This window comes from Onychomys torridus, chromosome 2 (genome assembly GCF_903995425.1).
Source record: "Onychomys torridus chromosome 2, mOncTor1.1, whole genome shotgun sequence".
NCBI lineage: Eukaryota > Metazoa > Chordata > Mammalia > Rodentia > Cricetidae > Onychomys > Onychomys torridus.
In genome coordinates, this window is record NC_050444.1 from 82,308,085 (window position 1) to 82,328,342 (window position 20,258).

Below are 20,258 nucleotides of genomic sequence, written 5' to 3' on the forward strand. Positions count from 1 at the left end.
ATAGAATATCAAGGCTGCATTGGAAAATGGGCATCACAGTGTCTTCAAAACACAAACCATAACCAAAGAAAAACCATACAAATTGCTAAAATGCCAAGCATGAAGCCCAAGCTTGGCGTGTAAGTTCTTTCAGCCGTGTTACACTTTTGTTTGCTCCACTCTGCCCCTTCTGTCCCCTTTCCTCTTCCTTGGCAACTGAGCACTGCCTCCCTTCTCTCCCCTTTCCTCTTCCTTGGCAACTGAGCACTGCCTCCCTTCTGTCCCCTTTCCAACATTTCTCTCTTGTTCTGATATGCTGCTTTTGGTGCAATTCAGACTTGACAGCAAAAACCAAAAGGACAGACAAAACTTGAAAGTACTTGTGCTTTTATTAAAAAAAAATACAATCAGGTACTGTCCAGATGCATTTGGGGAAGGGAACATCTCTTTAAAAGTCCTCAGTTTTCATCATTACCATCACCATTATTATATTAATAATATTAATATCCTTGCAGTTTAGACAGTACCACTTTTCTGGCTTCAGTTGTATGAAATGTACAAACAACAGGGGGCAAGGGGTAATGTCCAATGACACACGTTTTTAATCTTTGCTACCCCATTCAATAACAATTAATTATACAGCTTTGTGTAAAATGTGGCTGGTTCTAAAAATGACTACATCCACTGTATAGCCAGCCTACCCCTCTCCCATCCCCAGAACCACCCAAGAGAAGTTAAAAAAAAAACAAAACGAAAAAACCACTGTGTTGCTGTCACTTGAAGACTTTGCTCAATCAAACAGGAAAGCAGAAACTGGTTGCAGACTGTTGTCTTTGGTGCAAAGGAAGTAACTGAAGAGGGGCATATGCCACTGCTTCAGTGATCCGTCATCTGATTGGACACCCACCAAATGCCCAGCTATAGCTTGACTGTTGTACTGGTTGTGTTGATGCTTTGGTAAAATCCTTTCCTTTCTCTGGGCCTCATTCCTCTCTCACCCAGTTGTTCCTGGAAGTTATGCTCGCTTCCGCCTGCCTTCGAGATTTCGGAAGCTGCTGGGTCTCAGCTTCATCTCAGCAAACTGAATGGAGTACTCGTGGCCCTTCCAATGGAACCAGTTAACACCCTGCAAAAAACCAGAGACCGCAGTGTTGGTTTGCATTTGGGAAACAGGTTTGTGGATCATCACCGTTTAGTTATCCAAACAAAAAGGGTTTTATTTCAGCTTATAATTGCTTTGTATTTCACAGGCAGCTGTCTCTTGATTCTTATCTTTGCTGGTCTGTGCTGTGAAAACTTTTAAAGGGGTGGGCAGAATCTAAACTAACTCTCTATCCTTAGTTGAGTTATTCAGGGTTAACATTCACACACATGAGTATACACTTGTATGAGTGACAAAAGGCCTTGAACAAGCGATCAAGGCCTGTGGGTCTCAGTTTTACTACATGTAATTTGTCTTTCTTGAGATATAGTACTATCAACCTTGCAAGAAGATCCTTGAAGGTTAAATGAGTTTGTATACATGCTGTCACAGTGCTGGGAACTTTATAGAATAAGTTTTATGTACCTCAGCTCAAGGAAACACATATATCTTTGAGATGTTGCCAAAGATTTTTCTATAAGACAGTATTTGTACCCAGGCCTCCTGGTTCTACATATGGCTCCTTAATGGGGTCTAGAGATAGTTAGTTGGGTCTGCCATCAAGAGCATGTAGGGGCTGTTCCAGGTTAGGTCACTACAGCTTCAGGCTGTATTTCTGGAAGCTACCACCCTTTGCCCCTGACCTTTCTCCCCTGCAAATGTAGTAGAGCTACAGGTAACATGTCCACAGACAAAGTAATGACTAGTGAGATGACCGAAATGATGAGATTTTTTTTTCTTTTTTTTTTTTTAGTTTGATTCTAACTTTTGGCATTTGGTGGTAGGAGGCCATCTGTCTCTGAGCCCGAAGGGGGTGGGATCTGAGAATGGCTGGTTCATTTCATGCATAAATGTACTTGCAACCATTTAGTTATACTAAAGTCCTGTAACCTGACTGCTTGTTCCACCTGCTGACCTTCTCTTTCTTCTCATAAAAGTTCAAGGCTGGATAGAAGCCAAGAATCCTTGTATAAAGGAGGGATCTGAAGCTGGAGAGGGAAAGAGATGAGGCCACATGATGGTCTGAGCAGAGCGAGACATGGGTCTGAGCTTGTGTGGGCTCTTTGTGGCCTCTCATGCTTTCTTTGTTTGAAAATTGGACGGAAGGAGAATAAATGACATGGTTTTTTTTGACTTGAAATTCTTTGTTTTGTTACAGAGCAATCTGTGTCACACTGGTATTAGCAGACAAGACAATGAGATAGAGCCAAAGATTGGTGTAAAGAGGTGTTCTTCTATTCTTGTCTCCTCTGTAACAGAAAGGAAAACCACTCCATGAGTCTCTCATAGGGTGAAGATTATAAGTGTAGGAGATATGGAAGATTGGAGAGCTTGAGAAGTGTTGGATGTTATATCAACGTAAAGATCTATATTTAAGCTCATGGGTATTGTTTTCTAGTATCCAGTAACTAAGTCATAAACACATTGAAAAAATGATTAATACAAACTAGCAGCCCCTAGTACCTGCTGCATGTCAAGAATTACCTGTGGAGCTTATCCCAAAACACCCTACTCCCCAGTCAAGAGCAACAAAAACACAAGCACTCTGGAGGCTGCTGTGCCACACCCTACCTGACAGCATCAAATCTAAAAGCTTGGGATAGTAACATGTAAGCCGGGCTATCGTATTTTTATAAAGCCACTGGGATCTTGATGGACAGACCTGGTTAGGGTTAAGCATGATGTGACCCAGAGACCATGCTTGTCCCTTCTCCCTGGGGAAGGAGCTAGTCCCTGGGGTTAGCCATGATTAAGTAGCTGGCCCCACTTGACATTGTTCACTTTTGGGCTCTCAGCAAGGTGGACTTCTGAGTTTGGTTCCTTCACTTGTTTCTAAAGAGCTCAAAGTCTGTGATGGTGGGAGTTGCACTAGAGATATATGGAGTTCAGGGAAAAATCAGCGTGCTTAGGCATACAGACGTTTAGGTATGCTTCCAAAATCAGGAGACTCATCTCTCACAGGATGCAGGCACCTTTGTAAAACAAAGGGGATTTGAAGTTCATGCTCTTATCCCAGATCTTCCTTGGGACTATGAAGATGCTTGTGGGTCTAAGCTCTGCTAGGGTCTACATCACCCCTGCTTCCCTGGAACAGTGTTCACTGTCATCAGCTTTACAGAGTTCCAGCAGTAATTTCATTTGAGGGGAAATTCTAAATTTGTGACCTATTCAGACAGTGGTTAGCTCCCCTTGGTCTCTTCAAGAGTTAACATGTGCTGTTTTATCTTAGCAGATCTGCCATGTCATTGAGATTTCTCACTGTGTTGAAAGATAACACATTTTCTAATTGAAGTGTCCTTCCCTCACCCACATCTTGCTTCCCCAGCCTTGTCAGCTGTGAGCTGTCACAGACTACTCACCTGACTGTGGTTATTGTCCCCATATCTGCCCATCAGGTTGACACGATGACAGTTCTTATACCAGAAAGCTCCTTTGTAGGACAGAGCACAGTTGGTGATGGCCGAGTCTGTGTCCTTGTCATAGGTGGAAAAGGATCTGCCATTGTGATAGTTCATTGAGTCACCTGATTGAGAGTAAAAGAGAGAAAGAGAAGAGAATAAAGATACCCCCCAAATCGCAGCTGAACTATCACCCAACATTATGAAGGGTGGGACCAAAGGTGACTACTGAAAGACCCAAGGGTATGCTGGCATTGAACCTCAGATCCAGAATTAAGATTGAAGCATGGGACGTGGGTGTCACCCCTACCACTTATCTTTGACAAAAAGCACTGTCTTATGGTAAGAAAGAAGGCTGTAGGTGGCTCTGGAAGGTTCCACTCAAGTCCCATCTCTTTGGCTTTCTAACTGTGTCCTGACACAAGGCAAATGTCCTTCTAAGCCTCAGTTTTCTCATCTATAAAATGCAGCCATTCCACACATACTGTCTGCCTCACAGTGCTGTTCTAACACTGGATGTGAACATTTTTTCTGGACAGGGAGACTAGCATACAAACAGCCAGGGCTGTTGTTTATGACTTGTCTACATTTTCTTTGCATAAAAGACCCAGGAAAACAAGGTGACAAATTTTCATTTAATAATGATGCGTGGGTCAGGCATGGTGATGAACATCTGTAATCCCAGCATGAGAGTGGGGTGGGTTAAGGCATGAAGTACACATGTTTGAGGCCAGCATGGACTATGTAGTGAGTCCAATAAACAAAACAAAAACAGCAACAGTAGGTTTGTCCCTCGTAAACAAACATATCTGGCTACAGTTGTAATTAAGACCTTCAGTCTCTAAATATTGTCAGTTAGCCTGGGTATCACATAATCATTTCATAGAGGTGTTTACCAGGCTGGTGTTTTCTGATTCTTACACAAGAACCTCATTTTCATATAGTGCTGCTTGGGAATTTTGTGTGAGTCCTCCTTACTCCTAAGCTGTTCAGCTGTGTGCAGACATTCTAAGATAGATATCCAGGTAGTTGATGCTGAGATCTTGCAGCAAGCTGTCAAAGGACCCCAGGAGTCTTTTTAACTAAAGATGCTACCCATAACATACAGAGAGCAAGTAGATATTGATGGCTTTTCCTGTGAGGCACTACCACCAAAGTATGTAGGAAGAGGATACTCTGAGTGAAGGGAGAGGCAGTGTTCTCCTTCATCAGAGAGGTAAAGAGTGGACACAGGCCACATTCTTGGTTGGTGGATTTTCTTGCCATGTAACAAGATCCTTCCTTCCTGAACTGATCTCAACCAAAGAGGTATTTATTGTCAGGTGAGAAAGCATCAGACTTTCTTGAGGCACTAAAATAATTTCCACCCCTGTCTACTCCTCTTCCTTTCTACCAAATTGCCCCTCAAAGGAGCTTTGTGTCCTTTCCCACCACAGCCTGGCTTTGACACCCACTAGTCAAAGGTAAAGACTTTTCCCTTTCTAGAAGGGCTCTTGGAAGGGTTGCAAATCTGTCTCCTGTTTTCATAAGCATAAAATAAGACCACTCAGAGAGGCCAGGGCTTACATGTATCCTTGACCCGGCCTCTCCTTGTTACCACTGCTCACCACAGGCACGCGTGTGTGTGTGTGTGTGTGTGTGTGTGTGTGTGTGTGTGTCTGTGTGTGACAGACACAGACACAGACACACACACACACACACACACACACACACACACACACACACACACACACACACTCCTTTGTGAGTTGTTGCATCTTGGGAAAATCCTTGTGTTTTCCCAAGACACTTTCCTCATCTTTATATCGTTTTCCTAAAAGACATTTTTGAGGATTCAGTGGGGGTCAGGGGCAGCCCAGTTGAAAAATGCCTACAAAGGATGGTGCCACCTCATAGCCTTGCTAAGAATGGCCTCGTTATTTGTTGCTGCTCTAATGTGGAACCAGAAACCTGCACAAAGGCCACTTCGAGTCAAAGCCATTTTCAAAACTAGTGTTATGATCTAAGTGAAAGAGTAAAGGTCACTTGACAGTCAGTCAAGAGTCTAGCTATGCCAGGAACAGTCTTGGCATCACCAGGGAACTTACAAGAAACACAGTATCTCAACGATACCCCCTGAACATCTGGTTACATCTGAATTTGCACATTAGCAGATCTTCAGAGATATCACATGCCTATCACAGAGAATCCTGAGGAGACTCTTGTGAAAAGACCATTTCCTTATGACTCTACAGCTATTAACTACAAAGGGACAAGAAACATTTTTTTTTTGTTTTGTTTTGTTTTTCGAGACAGGGTTTCTCTGTGCACCTTTGATTCTTTTCCTGGAACTCACTCTGTAGCCCAGGCTGGCCTCAAACTCACAGAGATCCCCCTGCCTCCGCCTCCTGAGTGTTGGAATTAAAGGCATATGCACCACCACCGCCTGGCAGAAACATACATATATTTTTAAATGATGAGTCATTATAACTCAACCATAGTTGACATGACTCCTGACCTACTCTACATCTCAGAGACAGATGCTGCAGATGTTGGCCCAGACCCTTTTAATGATAGCTCTTCTGGATTATTACCCAGAAGACATTCAAATATCTGTTGATTCAAGTAAGTGGATGGGTGAGGAAGGGAAGGCATGAAGGGATGATGACTGAGGGAATCCGCAGGACTTCATTCCTTCATGAGGGAATCCCAGGACTTGAGAGCCTCACAGGGTAGCTACCCCATACCTGCTGTTCCGCTGTATCCTTCTACCTTCAACTTGTAGCGACTCTTGGCATCTCCCACACTGAACCTGTCATATACAGCAAAGGCTGACTCCCCATGGTCCTGTAGGTCCACCCGGAGCTCATACTCCCCTTGGGCTGTGATTTTGCTCAGGTTATCCAATCCTGTGGATGGCAAGCAAGGGTTGATAAGGAAGCACAGGAGACCAAGGCAGCAGGGAAACGTTCAACAGTGGAACATGTCACACAGACTTGTGTTTGAAACCTTCTGTGTTTGCTGATATAATGCCAGGCAAAACAAGTGCCATGTTTCTAATCCTCAAAAGAAAACATTAAACACATTTGCTTATCAACTTCCTATTGTTTTGTGAAGATCAAAGTGATAAGCTTAGGGACAGGACTTACACACTTTAAAATTCCTGTCTGATGTGAAGCAATGGATAACACTGGATGGGAAGTCACAGGCTCAGGTAGACAATGGTACAGAGAACTGTGCAGGTAGCTTGCTGGAAAGTGTCCATGATGGATGATGCCACTATGGGCTTGGATAGTTTGAATTACAGTGTATTTGTGACATTGAAGAGATTATCATCGATAAACCATACAACCTCTTTGAGGATCTGTTTCCTCATGAGCAAGATGGGAATTCTCCTCTTTGCAGGGATGTCCTGGGTAAGAGATTATGACCATGAGACCCATCTTAGTGTCTGGAGCTCAAGAGGGAAGTTGTCCATGGCAATAGGGAAATTGACTCCATAACTAGTTTAGTGTCTGACTTCATGCTAAGTTGATCTACAAGGCCTGTCTTGATAACAATTTTATTTTTATGACCTAGAGTAGTTAATTATCCCAATACCCTGTGTCTCCCACAAAATGTTTTTTCCTTCTAATCCCTTTCTTTCCCCATTGGTCACTACAGTAGTACAAGTAACCAGGAAGACAGAAATAGGCATGTCTGACACAAACTTTCAGGGCTGCATTACCAAGCCAGAATTCTTCTCTGCGGTCCCCAAACCCAGTGGCATAGGCCTTCCAGTTTCGATAGAAGTCCTCACGTCCATTTTTGCGTCTCAGGAAAACCTACAACATAATGCATGTGGGCACACTTAAATGATGGGAGGGAAGAGAAGATGTCTTTCTGGAAGGAGGAACACCAGACTGTGGGAAAGAGCACCCATCCCCAGCTCTGTTCACTGCTTAGACATATCATGCCGTCCCCACCTGCCCTGAGTTTCGGTGTTCTGAAAACTAGGGACTGAAAGTACTACTCAGTTCTGATAACAGTGATACATTATTGCCTCTCATTAGTCTTCATGATACATCACACTGATGTTAACAATGCAGGAGAGGTTGCGGGGTGGGGGGTGACCTACAAACAAAGTTTATCAATAAAAGAATATACCCTATACAGCCAATATGACCATGGGATTGAAATAAATCCTGAAATTCTTAACACATACCTGGTAGAGAGTAACTACTCAGCCAGTACTGGTGAATATAAGTAGTAGGTTTGATTGTCATTGTCTCTCATCAAAGTTGTTTGAGAAGGGACAGAATAGGTAAATTAGAAAACGATGATTTCCTATGCTACTCTCTTTAACCCCCAGTTCTTTCCCCCTCTCTTCATTCCTCCACCACCCTACCCCACTTCTCTCTCTCTCATTCTGTCAAGGTCTCAAGTAGCCCAGAATGGCTTCACACCGACATTTCAAGATGACCTAAAACTCCCGATCCTTCTGCCTCTACCTCCTGAGTACAAGGAAACATTTACCTACCATGCTTGGCTTTGTGCAGTGCTGGGGATTGAACTCAGAACTTTGTACATTCCACGCAAGCACTCTATTATCGCAACTACACCTCCAGCCCTTGCTTTTTTATTTAAATAGACAATTATGGAGGGCTTCTATGTGACAGGGACTATCTTGCAATATCTTATGTATATGTGTGTCAGAGTGCATAGTGAAGAGGATATTCTCCATTTCCCCTCACCCAAGCCCCTGTCTAGGAGCTCTGAAATCTACTGTGGTACTTACGATCCATCCACCTCCATCAGAGGTCATATCGCAGTAGACTTCCAGTGCTTGGCTCTTGTCACCATTTATGTAGATGGTGTAGAGGCCAGAGGTGGTGTCGCCATTCAACATTGCTTGAGAGCAGTCCCTGGGGAATGGGTACAGGAGTCCAACTGCAGGATGAAGAGAAGGAGTGACTCTGGGAGCAGAGGGAGGGGTGGGTACTTTTAGAGCAGACTGCAGCTCAGCTTTGCAGTGGCTAGGTTCCTCTAGGCAAACAGCTCCTGCTTCTCTAAGCCTGTGCTCCTTCATGCTGAAGGAGAGGGAATGTATATTAAACTCAACAGTATAAGAGCCATACACTGAGCTAGGAATTCAAATATAACACCTCATCTTCTCACATGAAGTATGTGTGAAGAAGGGGTAGTTTTTGATCACACCATAGAGATGAAAACACTAAGGCTCATGGAGTGTAGATGACTTCTAAGCTATATGCAGCAGGTAACAGAGATAACTGGATCTAGATGAGCTCCCATTAGCTTTTCCCTTGCCTTCCACCAGGATTATCCATAACCTTTTGCATATATACACATTCCCCATGATAACAAGCACTAGCAGGGAAGTGATACATTTTAGAGATCTTTGTTTGAAAATGGAACAAAGAAGTTGAAGAGGAAGTGGACGGTTGATTCATGACCACAGGGTCAGACCTTAAGCCCATGTTCCCCCATGGACCCCTTACTTGTGGTAAAGATGGTTTGGATCAGCTTGCTCCTTAGGGATCCATTCAGTGCTTGGATTCTGACCGTGTAGTGGGTGGATGGACTCAGGTCTGCCAGGCTGTAGGAGGTGGTATCCGGTCCCACAATGACTTCCTGTGGGCAGGAGAAAGAATCATTTTGGTCCCAGATAGTCTCATGGTAGAGATGCCCTCTTTCACTGACCCATGCAATCATCTATTCACTTAACCCAAATCCACCCAGTACCTACTGCATGCCAGAGTCCATGTGGAATGACAAGTGGGATGACAGAGAAGGGAGGAGGGATGACAGAGAAGGGAGGAGGGTTGCATGAGTAAAGGTTCTGGGGCCGGGAAGGTAGAGAGAGTTAAAACAGCACAGAAGCTGTACTTTGCTTCAACCTCACTTAGTTTAAGATCAGGGTGGGGTGGGGGTAATGGAAATGAGCAAAGAGGGATTATAAAACACCTTTAATGGGATGGTATGCCGTTTGGAGTTTATCCTTACAAGGAATGGGGGCGGGGAGTGTCTGAAAGGTTTTTGAATAGGCTTAAACTCTTGAGGCTTAAGAAGCTTAAGCTGATGGTAAGGTGAACTGTACAAGGGGCAAGAGACATTGAGACCATTTACGTCAGCAGTTCCTAAAGTGGGTTCACTCTTTATCACAGCTTTGCCTTAGCCCAGGCCAGCTGAATTATCACAGGGTGGTGAGGCAGATGTGTATCTAGGAAGCTAGGGGTCACTCTTAGGAGCTCTTGAGTCAGAAGATGATGGTGATACAAGATACTACCTACCTTCTGCCCTGCAAGGATGTAGGCTTGAACTGATGCAGGAAGGACAGATGTGTGACCCACGCTACACTTGTGGCTAGTCCCTGGGTTGCTGTCTAGATTGGTGACTGAGCTCAGCTTGTAGAAGATCCACTTTGTCTGATCCTCACTAGATTCCAATTTTTATTAGCAGATGGCCTTGGTGTCTGAGACTGGAATCCAACCTCCATCCTGGCAGCCCAAATGAAGCCTTTCCTCTCTACAACCCACTGGCACAGCTAGTTACGTTTAGTTGGTAATAGGTCATTGTGGAAGCCCCTGGAAGGCTCTCTCACTTCCTAAGAACTAGGGGAGTATGTTATTCATGTTTTTTATAATATGGGAATTGAATTTCACAGAAGCTGAGACACTTGTTCCCAATCCATAATTTGTTGGTGGTAGAAGATGCTGTCACATCCTTCTGGTCTCCCAACACCTTATCCATGATTCATATGTGTTCACTCAATCTTAGTGACCCAGTGACCTTTTTGTGGATCTCAGATCTGGTCCTTTGGGAGGGATCAACTTTCAGATACAAAGCCAGGCTCACCGAGCTGCCTGAGGATAGAGTTGCATTCTGCTCTATGCTTCTGTGTTCAGTCTTCTAAGTGACTAGGATAGCCTGAAATGAGACTCATGATCCAAGGAAGTATGATCCTAGAACCCCAGAACCAGAGAAGACCTCGGGTCTGGGAGTGCATTGCACTTATCTTAAAGGTATGAACAGAGACAACATGAAGATAAGGAGCCAGCTTCAGTTCATACTGTGAAATCATTTATTGCATACCAACTCCAGAGAGGTTGTAAGGTAATTAGAAATGTGTCTACTTCTGGTTAAACATGGCAGATTGGAAATATCAATATGCCTCTATTTGTTTCTCAGACTTACTAAAATGTGAGTCAAGTATAAGGGATAAAACTACATAAGTGGGGGTGGGAGAAGATATAGAAACAGGGAGATCCTATGAACCTTGCAGGGCAGAAGGTAGGTAGTAGAACAAACAGTTCTTGCAGGGCCAGAGCAGAGAGAGCCAGGGACTAACTGGAGGGCAGAGGCACTGGAGGCTGGGGGACATACACTGAAGCATCCTGCAAGCTCCTGATGCATGTGTGTACAGCACAGCTGCCTTTGCAGGTAGTGTGGGATGTGACTCAACAAAGGTTTAGCAAATTTAAAGCTTTGCATGAGAAATAGTTAGATTTCCCATTCTCCTAGTCCCCTTCCAGGACAGAGGCGGGGGTGAGGTTCACTCTCTAGAGCATGTGTGTTAGAGTGGAGGCTCTGGACTCACATCTACCAGGCAGAGCTAGTGAGGAAGTCAAGATACCACACTGGAAGTGCAAGATCAAGTGAAACTTGTGCACAGTAAGAACTCCCCACAAATTGCCAGGGACACAGCTGATCTCTACCTTGAACATCAACATTGACAAATCCTTATGTGCAGCTCAACTTCTAATCAGACCTTTCCTTCTTGGCTCAAGTATGAAAGGGTGAACAAGGACCACCAGACACTGGGAAGAAGTTTCTAGCATGAAGAAGGTTGACCAGACCGAACCACACCAGATCAAACCACAGTAACAAAAGTAAGGATATTTGGAAGAAACCATGATATGAGCTGTAGACTACAACAGCAGAGATGTCTATTTCTCAGCTAAAGCAAAGAACATAAATGAGAAACTGGGCAAAGCTAAGTATGAACAGAGTAAGTAAGCTTAGAAATACAGAAAAGTTTACAGGGGAGGGAGAACATAGGTGATATTAACAACAGATGTGGCTGGTATTAACAAGTGACATAGTAAGGGTGCGGTGGGATGCATCATAGAAGGTCAGGGGATGACACTGTACATGGCAAAGATACAAAAGATGCTGTTGGTATTTCCCCATGAAACATTAAATGACCTTGAGCCCAACTCTTAGAATATTAAGTCTTATAAAGCACTGCTGTTGATCTTGGCTGCCTCTCAGATAACCTGGGTCTGGTTTAAGTGAGAGAGGAGAGAACATGACTCACAAGGTTCGGTACCACATCCAGTCTCTACCAGTTTATTCTCAGTCCCTAGTTGCACTGGGGTGGAAAAACAGCACAAGGTAGTTCTTTCCTACTTTGACAAGTATGCAATGTGTGATTTATAGTTACCTTGACTGCACCATCCAGAGACTCATAGACCAGGAGGTAACCAGTGACTGATGCCCGGGGAGGTCTCCAGGTGAGGAGGGCAGTTTCCGACTGAACCTCAGTAGCAGCCAAGTCTCTTGGGGAATCGAGGTCTGGAGAAGACAGTGTGTAGCAAGTGAGTCAGCAGATGCACTGAGAGGTAGGAAGGGAACTGGGCTCAAGTCCCTTTCCTAACACTGAACATGACCTTGGGCAAGAAGAGTCCTCCTTGACTGTAGATGAGGAAGTTGAACCCACAGTCAGAGTTTATATGAGTCTTATCACCTCAAGTATTCAAAAGCCCAACACATTCCTGGTTGGTTTTGGTTGGATTTGGGGAGAAAGACAGAGCTGTGAGGTTCATTACTGATTCCTTGTTTCTAACTGGAAGGCCTGAGGAAAACTAATATTGGCCCCAACAGAAGGGACAATCTATCACTTCCCCAAATTTTATATAATGATCTCAATACATAAATCCCAATGAATATCTAAGAAAACTAGCCTGAAAACTTCTTAAAAACTCTTTTCCTGTCTGGCACACGGATCATTAAATGCTGGGTTTATGGCCAGTGGAGAGTGTTTTTCCACTTAAAAAACCTTCCTTTAAATATCTTTTCCTCATCCATGGGGTCATTTCAGTTCAAGAGGAAATAATGTGCTTCTTTGGGTCGTGATTGAGTGGGCGCTGGTGAGTTTAACTCATACTGATGTCATTACATTGCAAGGACCTGACTTAAGGAGGAAGAGCAGGGGAGGGGATGTGGTTTAAGATGCAGGCTGTAGGTGGGCAATTCAGAAAGGAGGACCTCCACTCTGGTTGCCTTAGTACCTGTGGTGAACTTGGTAGTGATGGCAGAGCTCTTCTGGTGGCCTTTCTCTGCAAAGATCCTCAGTGTGTACTCTGTGGCAGGCTCCAGATCATGTAGTTCATACTCCACTGTGTTCCCAGACACTGTGCGTGTAACTTCTGGCACTAAGTGTGAAACACAACATATGTGGCAGTTTTACCTCTTGGCAAACAATATCTATACCTTCTCTAAGTCAGAACCTTTTGGTGACCCCTCAGCACAATAGGTTTGAGTTCTGAGATGACTCACATCCCTTTCTCTCTCTTGAGAACTCACATGACAGAAGATGGATCATACAAAGACTCGACTTTTTCAGTCAACAGATGGGAAGATGGGGAGATGTTTGACCATGCAGTGTGGTATGACTGGCTGAAAAAGTGTTTGCTTGAACCACGGGAATAAGCTGTAGGAGAGTTGCGGGGAGCATCTCTGGTCCTGGCTACTCAAACTCAAATTTAGCTTGTTCCACTTCTAGTTTCCCACCTTTTTCTTTGTGTATGCTCCCTATTACAAAATACCAAATGCTGCCAAATCAAGGATCACTGAGTCCTCAAGGCTGAGAAGTGACAATAAAGATACCCAGGGCCTGACAATGGCTCTCAGGCTATTGATTCCTTCATGTCCTATGGGCAAGAATTATATTTCCTTGGCAAAAATATTCATCAGATAATCATAGGGGACTCCCATTCTGCTTTGTTAAGACCAGGGTTTCCCAGGTGGACCTTTAAGTGTTGAAACTGGGGGAGTCATTGACAAATTGTACAAGTTGGTCACTTTGCCTCATTATCAACAAGCCCTACTCTCCTTGGCTAGGCTCTTGATTAGTCCCGATCTAAAATTTTCATGATTTCCTCTACCCCTTAGCTAATGTTTTAGGGGAGACAATACCATCATCCCTGATTCAGAAGAATTTCCACACAGTGAGTAACAAAGAGTAAAGTGGGTAAACCAAGTTTCCCCCTTCTGCACCACGTTTGCTGTTCTTACAAAGAAGTATTTTCAAGGTAGGGCTAAATTAAGATTTTCAGAGCCCCCAGGCATAGATTATGGTGTCATGGAATATTGTCAGTGAAAGCTAAACAATCATGAGCTGTAAGATAGGAAATGTGAGAAATGAAATAACAATGCTTTCTAGAACAGCTTATCATAAAAGTGGGAATGGGTTTCTTGAAAGTGGCTCTTTTTCACTCCCGGGTTTGCATTTGATTTACTTCCTGGTGGCTGTGTTTGGCTGATGTTCTCAGCAAGAGTTTAACTTGACCACTGGGTAAGCTGATATAGCTCTTTGCAAAGGGAGGGGAAAATCAGATTTTTTTCAATCAAATTTGTTTTAGTTAGGTCCTCCAGTGGCCTCTGAGAAGACTAGGCACCCCAGGACCTGCCAATGTCATTTGGAGGTTACAGAGCCCTGACAAAGTCTTTCAGAACCTTTGGATCTTTTGTGTCCAGTAAGAATTAGATTTCCTTACTTGAGAAGGCCGTGGTACCTTGAGGAAGTGGAAGCTGCCAAAGGAAGTGAGTCACTTTAGGTAAGCTTTAAGGTTTCATTGCCTGCCCCATTTCCAGTTTACTCTATTTCCTGACTGTGGATACAATGTGACCAGCAGCTTCCTGTTCCCACTGCCAGGACTTGCCTGCTGTATGGGAATTGTCTTCTTGAATTAGAAGCCAGAATAACCCTTTTCCCCATTCAGTTGGTTGTCATACATTCCGTCACAGCAATGCAAAGAGTAAGTCAAGAGTCCAGTTAGAAAAACACGCAGAAGCTCCAAGGGCACCTGCTTTTCTCCCCTTGGGCAGCTTACCCAGCTCCCCTGAGGATGCAGCGCAGAGATGCAAGGATATGTACTGGCTTTTCCAGTACACCACTTTGTCATTCTGTGGCATGCTGAAAGGAGAATGGGAGGGGTTCCCAGCAAGACAAACCCTCAGAAGAGTGTAGAGAATGTGGGACAGGGCCTCACCTCTCTCCCCTGTGTAGGAGATGACATAACTGTCCACAGTGGCAATGGCTGGCTGCCACATGGCCAAGGCTTCTGAGTCTGTGATGTTCGCTGCCAGCAGGCCAGATGGACCATCCAGAGCTGGGGAGAAAGGTGGGAGAGGGTTCACCATGTTGGATACTATCAGAAGACCATCTGCTTGTATGGTTCACAGAGTCAGGCGTGTGGAACAGGCTAACCTAGCTTATATCATGACTCCTTCCCTTGTTGCTGTGTTAGTTTGGGTCTCTATTTCCTCATTTGTAAAATGGGCATGATAATATTGCCTGGCTTTTTCCTAGGTGTGATTTTGACACATATGTGATACTATGGGTAGTCAGATCCTGAACAGTGTTGAGTGTGTGATAAGAGTTATCATCATGTCTCCCTTTTCTAAGAAAGGAACATATATAGAGGAGACTTGTATAGTCAGAACTGCCTGAGGCTTTTCTGAGCTTTGGGTGATATCTGTGTTTAGGGGATTTTATACCTAATAATCTGGAGGTCTCCGGGCTCAAATTCTATTGTGGTTTATTTGCCTGTGCTCTGTGTCCTTTGAAAGGCCACTTCACTGGTTCAGTTGTCAGTGGTGACTACTGTAAGGAGCGAAAGGGCAGGGGGAAGCTCTCAGGACTTCAGTTGTCAATGACATGCTTGTTAAAGATTTTATCCTATAATTTCAGCACTTGGCAGGATGAGGCAGGAGGATTGTGAATTGATGGCCATCCAAGGCCATATAATAAGACTGCCTCAAAAACCACCATCACCACCACCAACAACAAAAGGAAACTCTTTGGAAGATAGGGGTGATTTTTTAAAAGCTTATCTTTTTTTGAATTATATGGGTACCTTTATGGGGTATATGCATGCGAGTACAGGTGTTCAAGGCTTCAGATGTGGATTATAAGAATCAGCTTTGAGTTTTCTGTAAGGGCAGTGGATATTCTTAAGAGATGAGCCACCTCTCTGGCCCTTAGGGGTTAATTTCAAACGACCTGTACTGACAAAGGATAGTCCAGGGGTCTTAAACTCCGGCCTGTTTTAAGGGAGCCCATTTCTTGCTCAGTGCTTCTTTCTTGAAAGTTGATCTGAATGTAGTATCTCTCTCGTACTTTTTATACCAATCACCTAATTATTCCCTCAACAGCCTAGGAGATGAAGACAGCTATTATCATAGGTTCAGGTCACAGATTGGCACCTGAGCCTCAGTGAACTGGCTTAAGAGTCAGGGAGTGACAAACCAGTGTTGGGGAGCTAACACAATCTCCTCCAAGTGTCTTCCTGCTTTGTCATGTGTGTACAGACCCTTTCTTTAACTGGTGATGACAATGAGGCCTTGGGAGGAGACACACCCAGCTTTTGTGTCTGTTGCTGTGGAGAATCATGAATGTAAGATTTCTTTGGGAAAACAGAAGCCTGAGTAAAAAGTAGACAGGACTTTGAGTCCAGATGGGATGTTTTAATTATATATTATCAACTCTTGTATGCAATTGGTATATTTTTGAAATTTGCTGGGGGGCCTATTCTTTGGATCACTAAATGAACTGGGTTGGTCAATTTGCCATCTCTCAAAGGATAAATTGTTTAGAGACAGAGACTTCTGAAGAGAAATTTTCCACTTCATTCTCCCACAATAAAATCCATTATTCTTAAATTAGATCTTAATAGAAAAATAGCCTCTATTTTCAATGGTTGACAGGTTTGGGCCGAGTGACCTATGTTCGAGTTTGGTTCCACAGTTCTAGTCGTGGTACTTTGTAATCTCCTCATGTCTCAGGTGCCTTTTCCATAAGCTGGGAATGCAAATAGCAGCGAGAATGCAATGCAAAGGGTTTGTCAACAGTGTCTCAAACGCAGCCGCTGCCAAACAGAGAACAGCTACATCACAGGTCTCACCGTCCCATCTCTCGGGATGCACATATTCTGCAGTGTTCACAATGCTTCCAGGCAACCGGTAGAAGGAATGAGGGGATAGGTGAAGTCCCACTTATGCTTATTGATCCTGCAACACTCATGAGGGAAGCAAAATAATGCCCATTCTACAGAGAAGTTAATAGGACCTCAGAGCAGGTAACTGACAGCTCATGTGGCTAACACATGGAAGATTTGGCGTTTCAACTCAGCTCACTGTGATTCCTACACTTGACTTTTTTCCACAGTAGCAAACGAAATGGAGGCCAGAAGACATCCAGGATGTCTCTGGGCAACTCCATTTATTAGAGGCTAAGGATGAGCCAGAGGGAGGCACTGGATGTTCTAATTCCAGCTCACTTTCCATCGGAAAAAGCTTTCTGAAATTCTCAGTCATGAGTCATCAAGCTGAGGGTAAGGATGAAACACCGATCACTGCACACACCTGTGGTTAGTGACCCTGATACAGGATCACTTTCTTCAAAGCCCTTCATGGCAATAACGCTGACGTGGTACTCCACCCCAGGAGTGAGCTTCACCAGACGGGTCTCAGTATCAGTTCCATCCACAGTCACCATGGAGGGGGCACCTGGAAACCAACAAGGCAAGATCAGGGATGGGGAGGCTCTTTCACACGTGTTCATCATGGCCAAATAGGTGTATCCAACTGAGAGATGAAACGATATCTTTATGAAATTTCATTTTCTTGACTTCCTCTCCTTTTCTCCCACCCACTGGCACGAAGGAAAAGCCCTTATTTTTTGTATAATGCTTTTTCCATTGGTGCAGATGCCAAAAACCCAGTCAGGAAAGGAAAAAATTATGAAGTCACAGTATACTAAAAATGGCAAATTTCCTTTCGGGAAGGTGTTGGCATGTTGCACAATCTTTCTATTTTTTTTTTTTTTTTAAATCTTTTTCCCCTCCATGAACTCTATGGAAAGCTTACAATGTAGTCTATATCTGAATTACTTAACTCACTTAGAATGCTAATCTCTCCCTTACTTTGGGAGGTTCTATTCATGGTAGAAAGATGGTCCTAGTTAAGTTTGTGCTCTTAAATTTATTAAGAGGTCTGGAATTTATATTTCTTAAAATTTCAGGACTGGTGAAGAGTTTTCAAACCAGCTGTTCAAACTCCTCATGGAGATGCTACAGTGCTGATGTTACCAACCAGTGTGCCTTTACAAATACCCAGCAACAGGCAGCTCACTACTTACTATGATGTTGGTTTTCCAATCTGTGGATCTAGACCCTTTCACAGGGGTTTCCTAAGACCATCGGAAGACACAGATATTTACATTGCAATTCATAAGTTAGCAAAATTACAGCAAAATTGCTGTTATGAAACAGCAATGAAAATGATTGTATGTTTGGAAGTCACCACAACATGAGGAACTGTATCCAAGGGTTGCAGTGTTGGGCAGGCTGAGAGTCACTGTGAAAAGCTGTGTTCAGGCTATACTTTCCGAGGGAGGTCTTTATTAAAGTCTGTGTGTTCTGAGTTGTAACTTGGCTAAGACTGTAGTGAGCCAGGCAGATGCAGCCCCGAAGGGCAAAACCTTACACATAGCTCAGAATAGCTTTCCAGATGACTGTGATCAAAGAAGAAAGCAGGGTGTAAATCCTCTGTTCTTGTGTTCAAACAATAGTGGGACCCATTTTCTTGAAGATGTTTTTATAATTTCAAGACCAGAAAGGGTGTTAATCAAGTGACTTTTCCTAAGATAGTGTCTTCCAAATGTCTTACAGAACTTCACAAAGGAAGTCTTTCTAGATGATCTCAGAAAGAAGGAAGTGGTTTTCATTAGCCATGATGGTTTTTTTGGGGCAGGGCATGATAAGAACAACCAGTGTTTCATTCACCATTTAGTCCTAATTTTGCATGCTCTTCCCATTCTCTTTCATCTGCAGGTCCCCTACCTCCTGTCATAGGCACATAGGTAATCCGGAAGCTCTCCACTTGGGCAGTAGGTGCCTTCCAGCTGACCGTGGCTGCACTGTCAGTGATGTCTGAGAACATGATTTCCTTTGGAGAACCCATGGCTGTCAAGGAGAAAACAAGAAAGACACCCTGAAACATCACCTATCTTGTCCATCAGTAATTTTTCCTGGGTTTCTTACCAGGAAAAACGTAGTATCTGGAGTTGATGTGCGAGCCAAGTCTTAGGAATAGAGAATGTGTGATACATGCTCACATTGTGACATGAAAGAAAATCCACTACAGATACAGCAACTATGCAGACCAGGAGTGACTGGGGACTTCACAGCTACTTGGCTTCACCAAAGATGGATGTTATCATGTTTGCTGGCTTCTACAGAAGCAAGGAGAGTGCCTCCACAGATCTGAATAACTTTCTTTTATTTCACTTTTAGTATTTTTCAGATCCTTGTTTTCTGTTTCTTTTTAATGCTAAGTCTTAAAAACATACAGTTTTCCAAATTATAAGGCTTACTTCTCATATACAAATGCCTGAGATGAAAACACAGTTGTAGCCATTATATGGAGGACCAAAATAAGCTTCCCTTCTCTAACCAACATTCTTCCAATGGGACATTTCTGGATCACAGGATAGGGCAGCTGATCCAAGAATAGCCTGGCATTCAGAAATTAAGCTTACTTGGGAACAAGCCTTGACAGCCCACTCCTGAATCTTCAAGCAGCTCCAAAACCAAGAAGCAAAGACAGGTCATCACTAAAGATCCCATCAGTGGACACTAGGTCTGTCTGCCTGTGGGAAGCCCATGCCCAAAGGACATTTCTGCTGCCTTTTTTTTTTTTTCTCTTCCTCAAATTTGGTTTCCTTTGATTTCTCTCTGTATTTTTTGGATTAGGATTCTGCCTGCTTCAGCTGATGTGCTAGTTCATGAAACAATTTCAGGACCCTAGAAAGTCTGCTTCTTCATCACTTGCCCGCTTCAATCCATGGGTATCATTAGGTTTACAGACAGCAGAGATTTGAGGAGAGAATTTTTTTCCTATCCATTTCTGTCCTTTTCTCTGATCAGAGACATCTCCTTATCTCTTCCTACAACTTTCTTCTGTGACCTGGAAACTACCCCAAGTCTCTGTGGCTGCCTTTTTTTTTTTTTTTTTTTTTTTATTTCAACCTGTCCATGGCAAGTCTTTTCTTTTTTTAAACCACAGGGTCCCAGGAACCTACAAGATCTTCATTGTTCAAATACCACTGAGAGGCTGGGCAACCCCGGGCAAGTCCCTTCCCTTCTATGAGCTTTGGTTGCTACATCCCTCCAATGAGGAAAGTGGTACCCACAGGAATGTTCTGAGGATTAGTGGAGATAATGGATGTAAAATCCTTAGCACAGCCTCTGGCACGCAGAGAATTAACTAGATGTAATTGTCCTTTCTCTTTTCTTCCTCATGTGACCCTTTCTTACACAGGCTACCCTGCACTTTCAGGTACCCCCAGAAAGGAGCTAGATGAGTCTAGCTGTGAGCAGACCCTACTGATGTGCATGAACTCTGCCTTGGAAGATTTCCCTATCTACTCAATTCACTGACTTGTTGTAACTGGAACCCTTGCTGGTTGATGTAGC

The 20,258-nt window shown here is 43.7% G+C and overlaps 1 protein-coding gene across 1 annotated transcript in view; it reads right to left on the reverse strand.

Annotated features, from left to right (window-relative positions):
- Positions 1 to 367: 367 nt before the first annotated feature.
- The window catches only part of Tnc (tenascin C), an 88,773-nt gene continuing 68,882 nt past the window's right edge, over positions 368 to 20,258 (reverse strand). The window contains 11 exon segments of the mRNA XM_036179336.1: positions 368 to 1,105; positions 3,481 to 3,644; positions 6,246 to 6,407; positions 7,226 to 7,322; positions 8,276 to 8,427; positions 8,997 to 9,129; positions 11,942 to 12,072; positions 12,789 to 12,932; positions 14,772 to 14,891; positions 17,146 to 17,289; positions 18,624 to 18,746. Of these exon segments, the coding sequence (XP_036035229.1) occupies positions 995 to 1,105; positions 3,481 to 3,644; positions 6,246 to 6,407; positions 7,226 to 7,322; positions 8,276 to 8,427; positions 8,997 to 9,129; positions 11,942 to 12,072; positions 12,789 to 12,932; positions 14,772 to 14,891; positions 17,146 to 17,289; positions 18,624 to 18,746 (1,481 nt within the window). The 3' untranslated portion in view covers positions 368 to 994.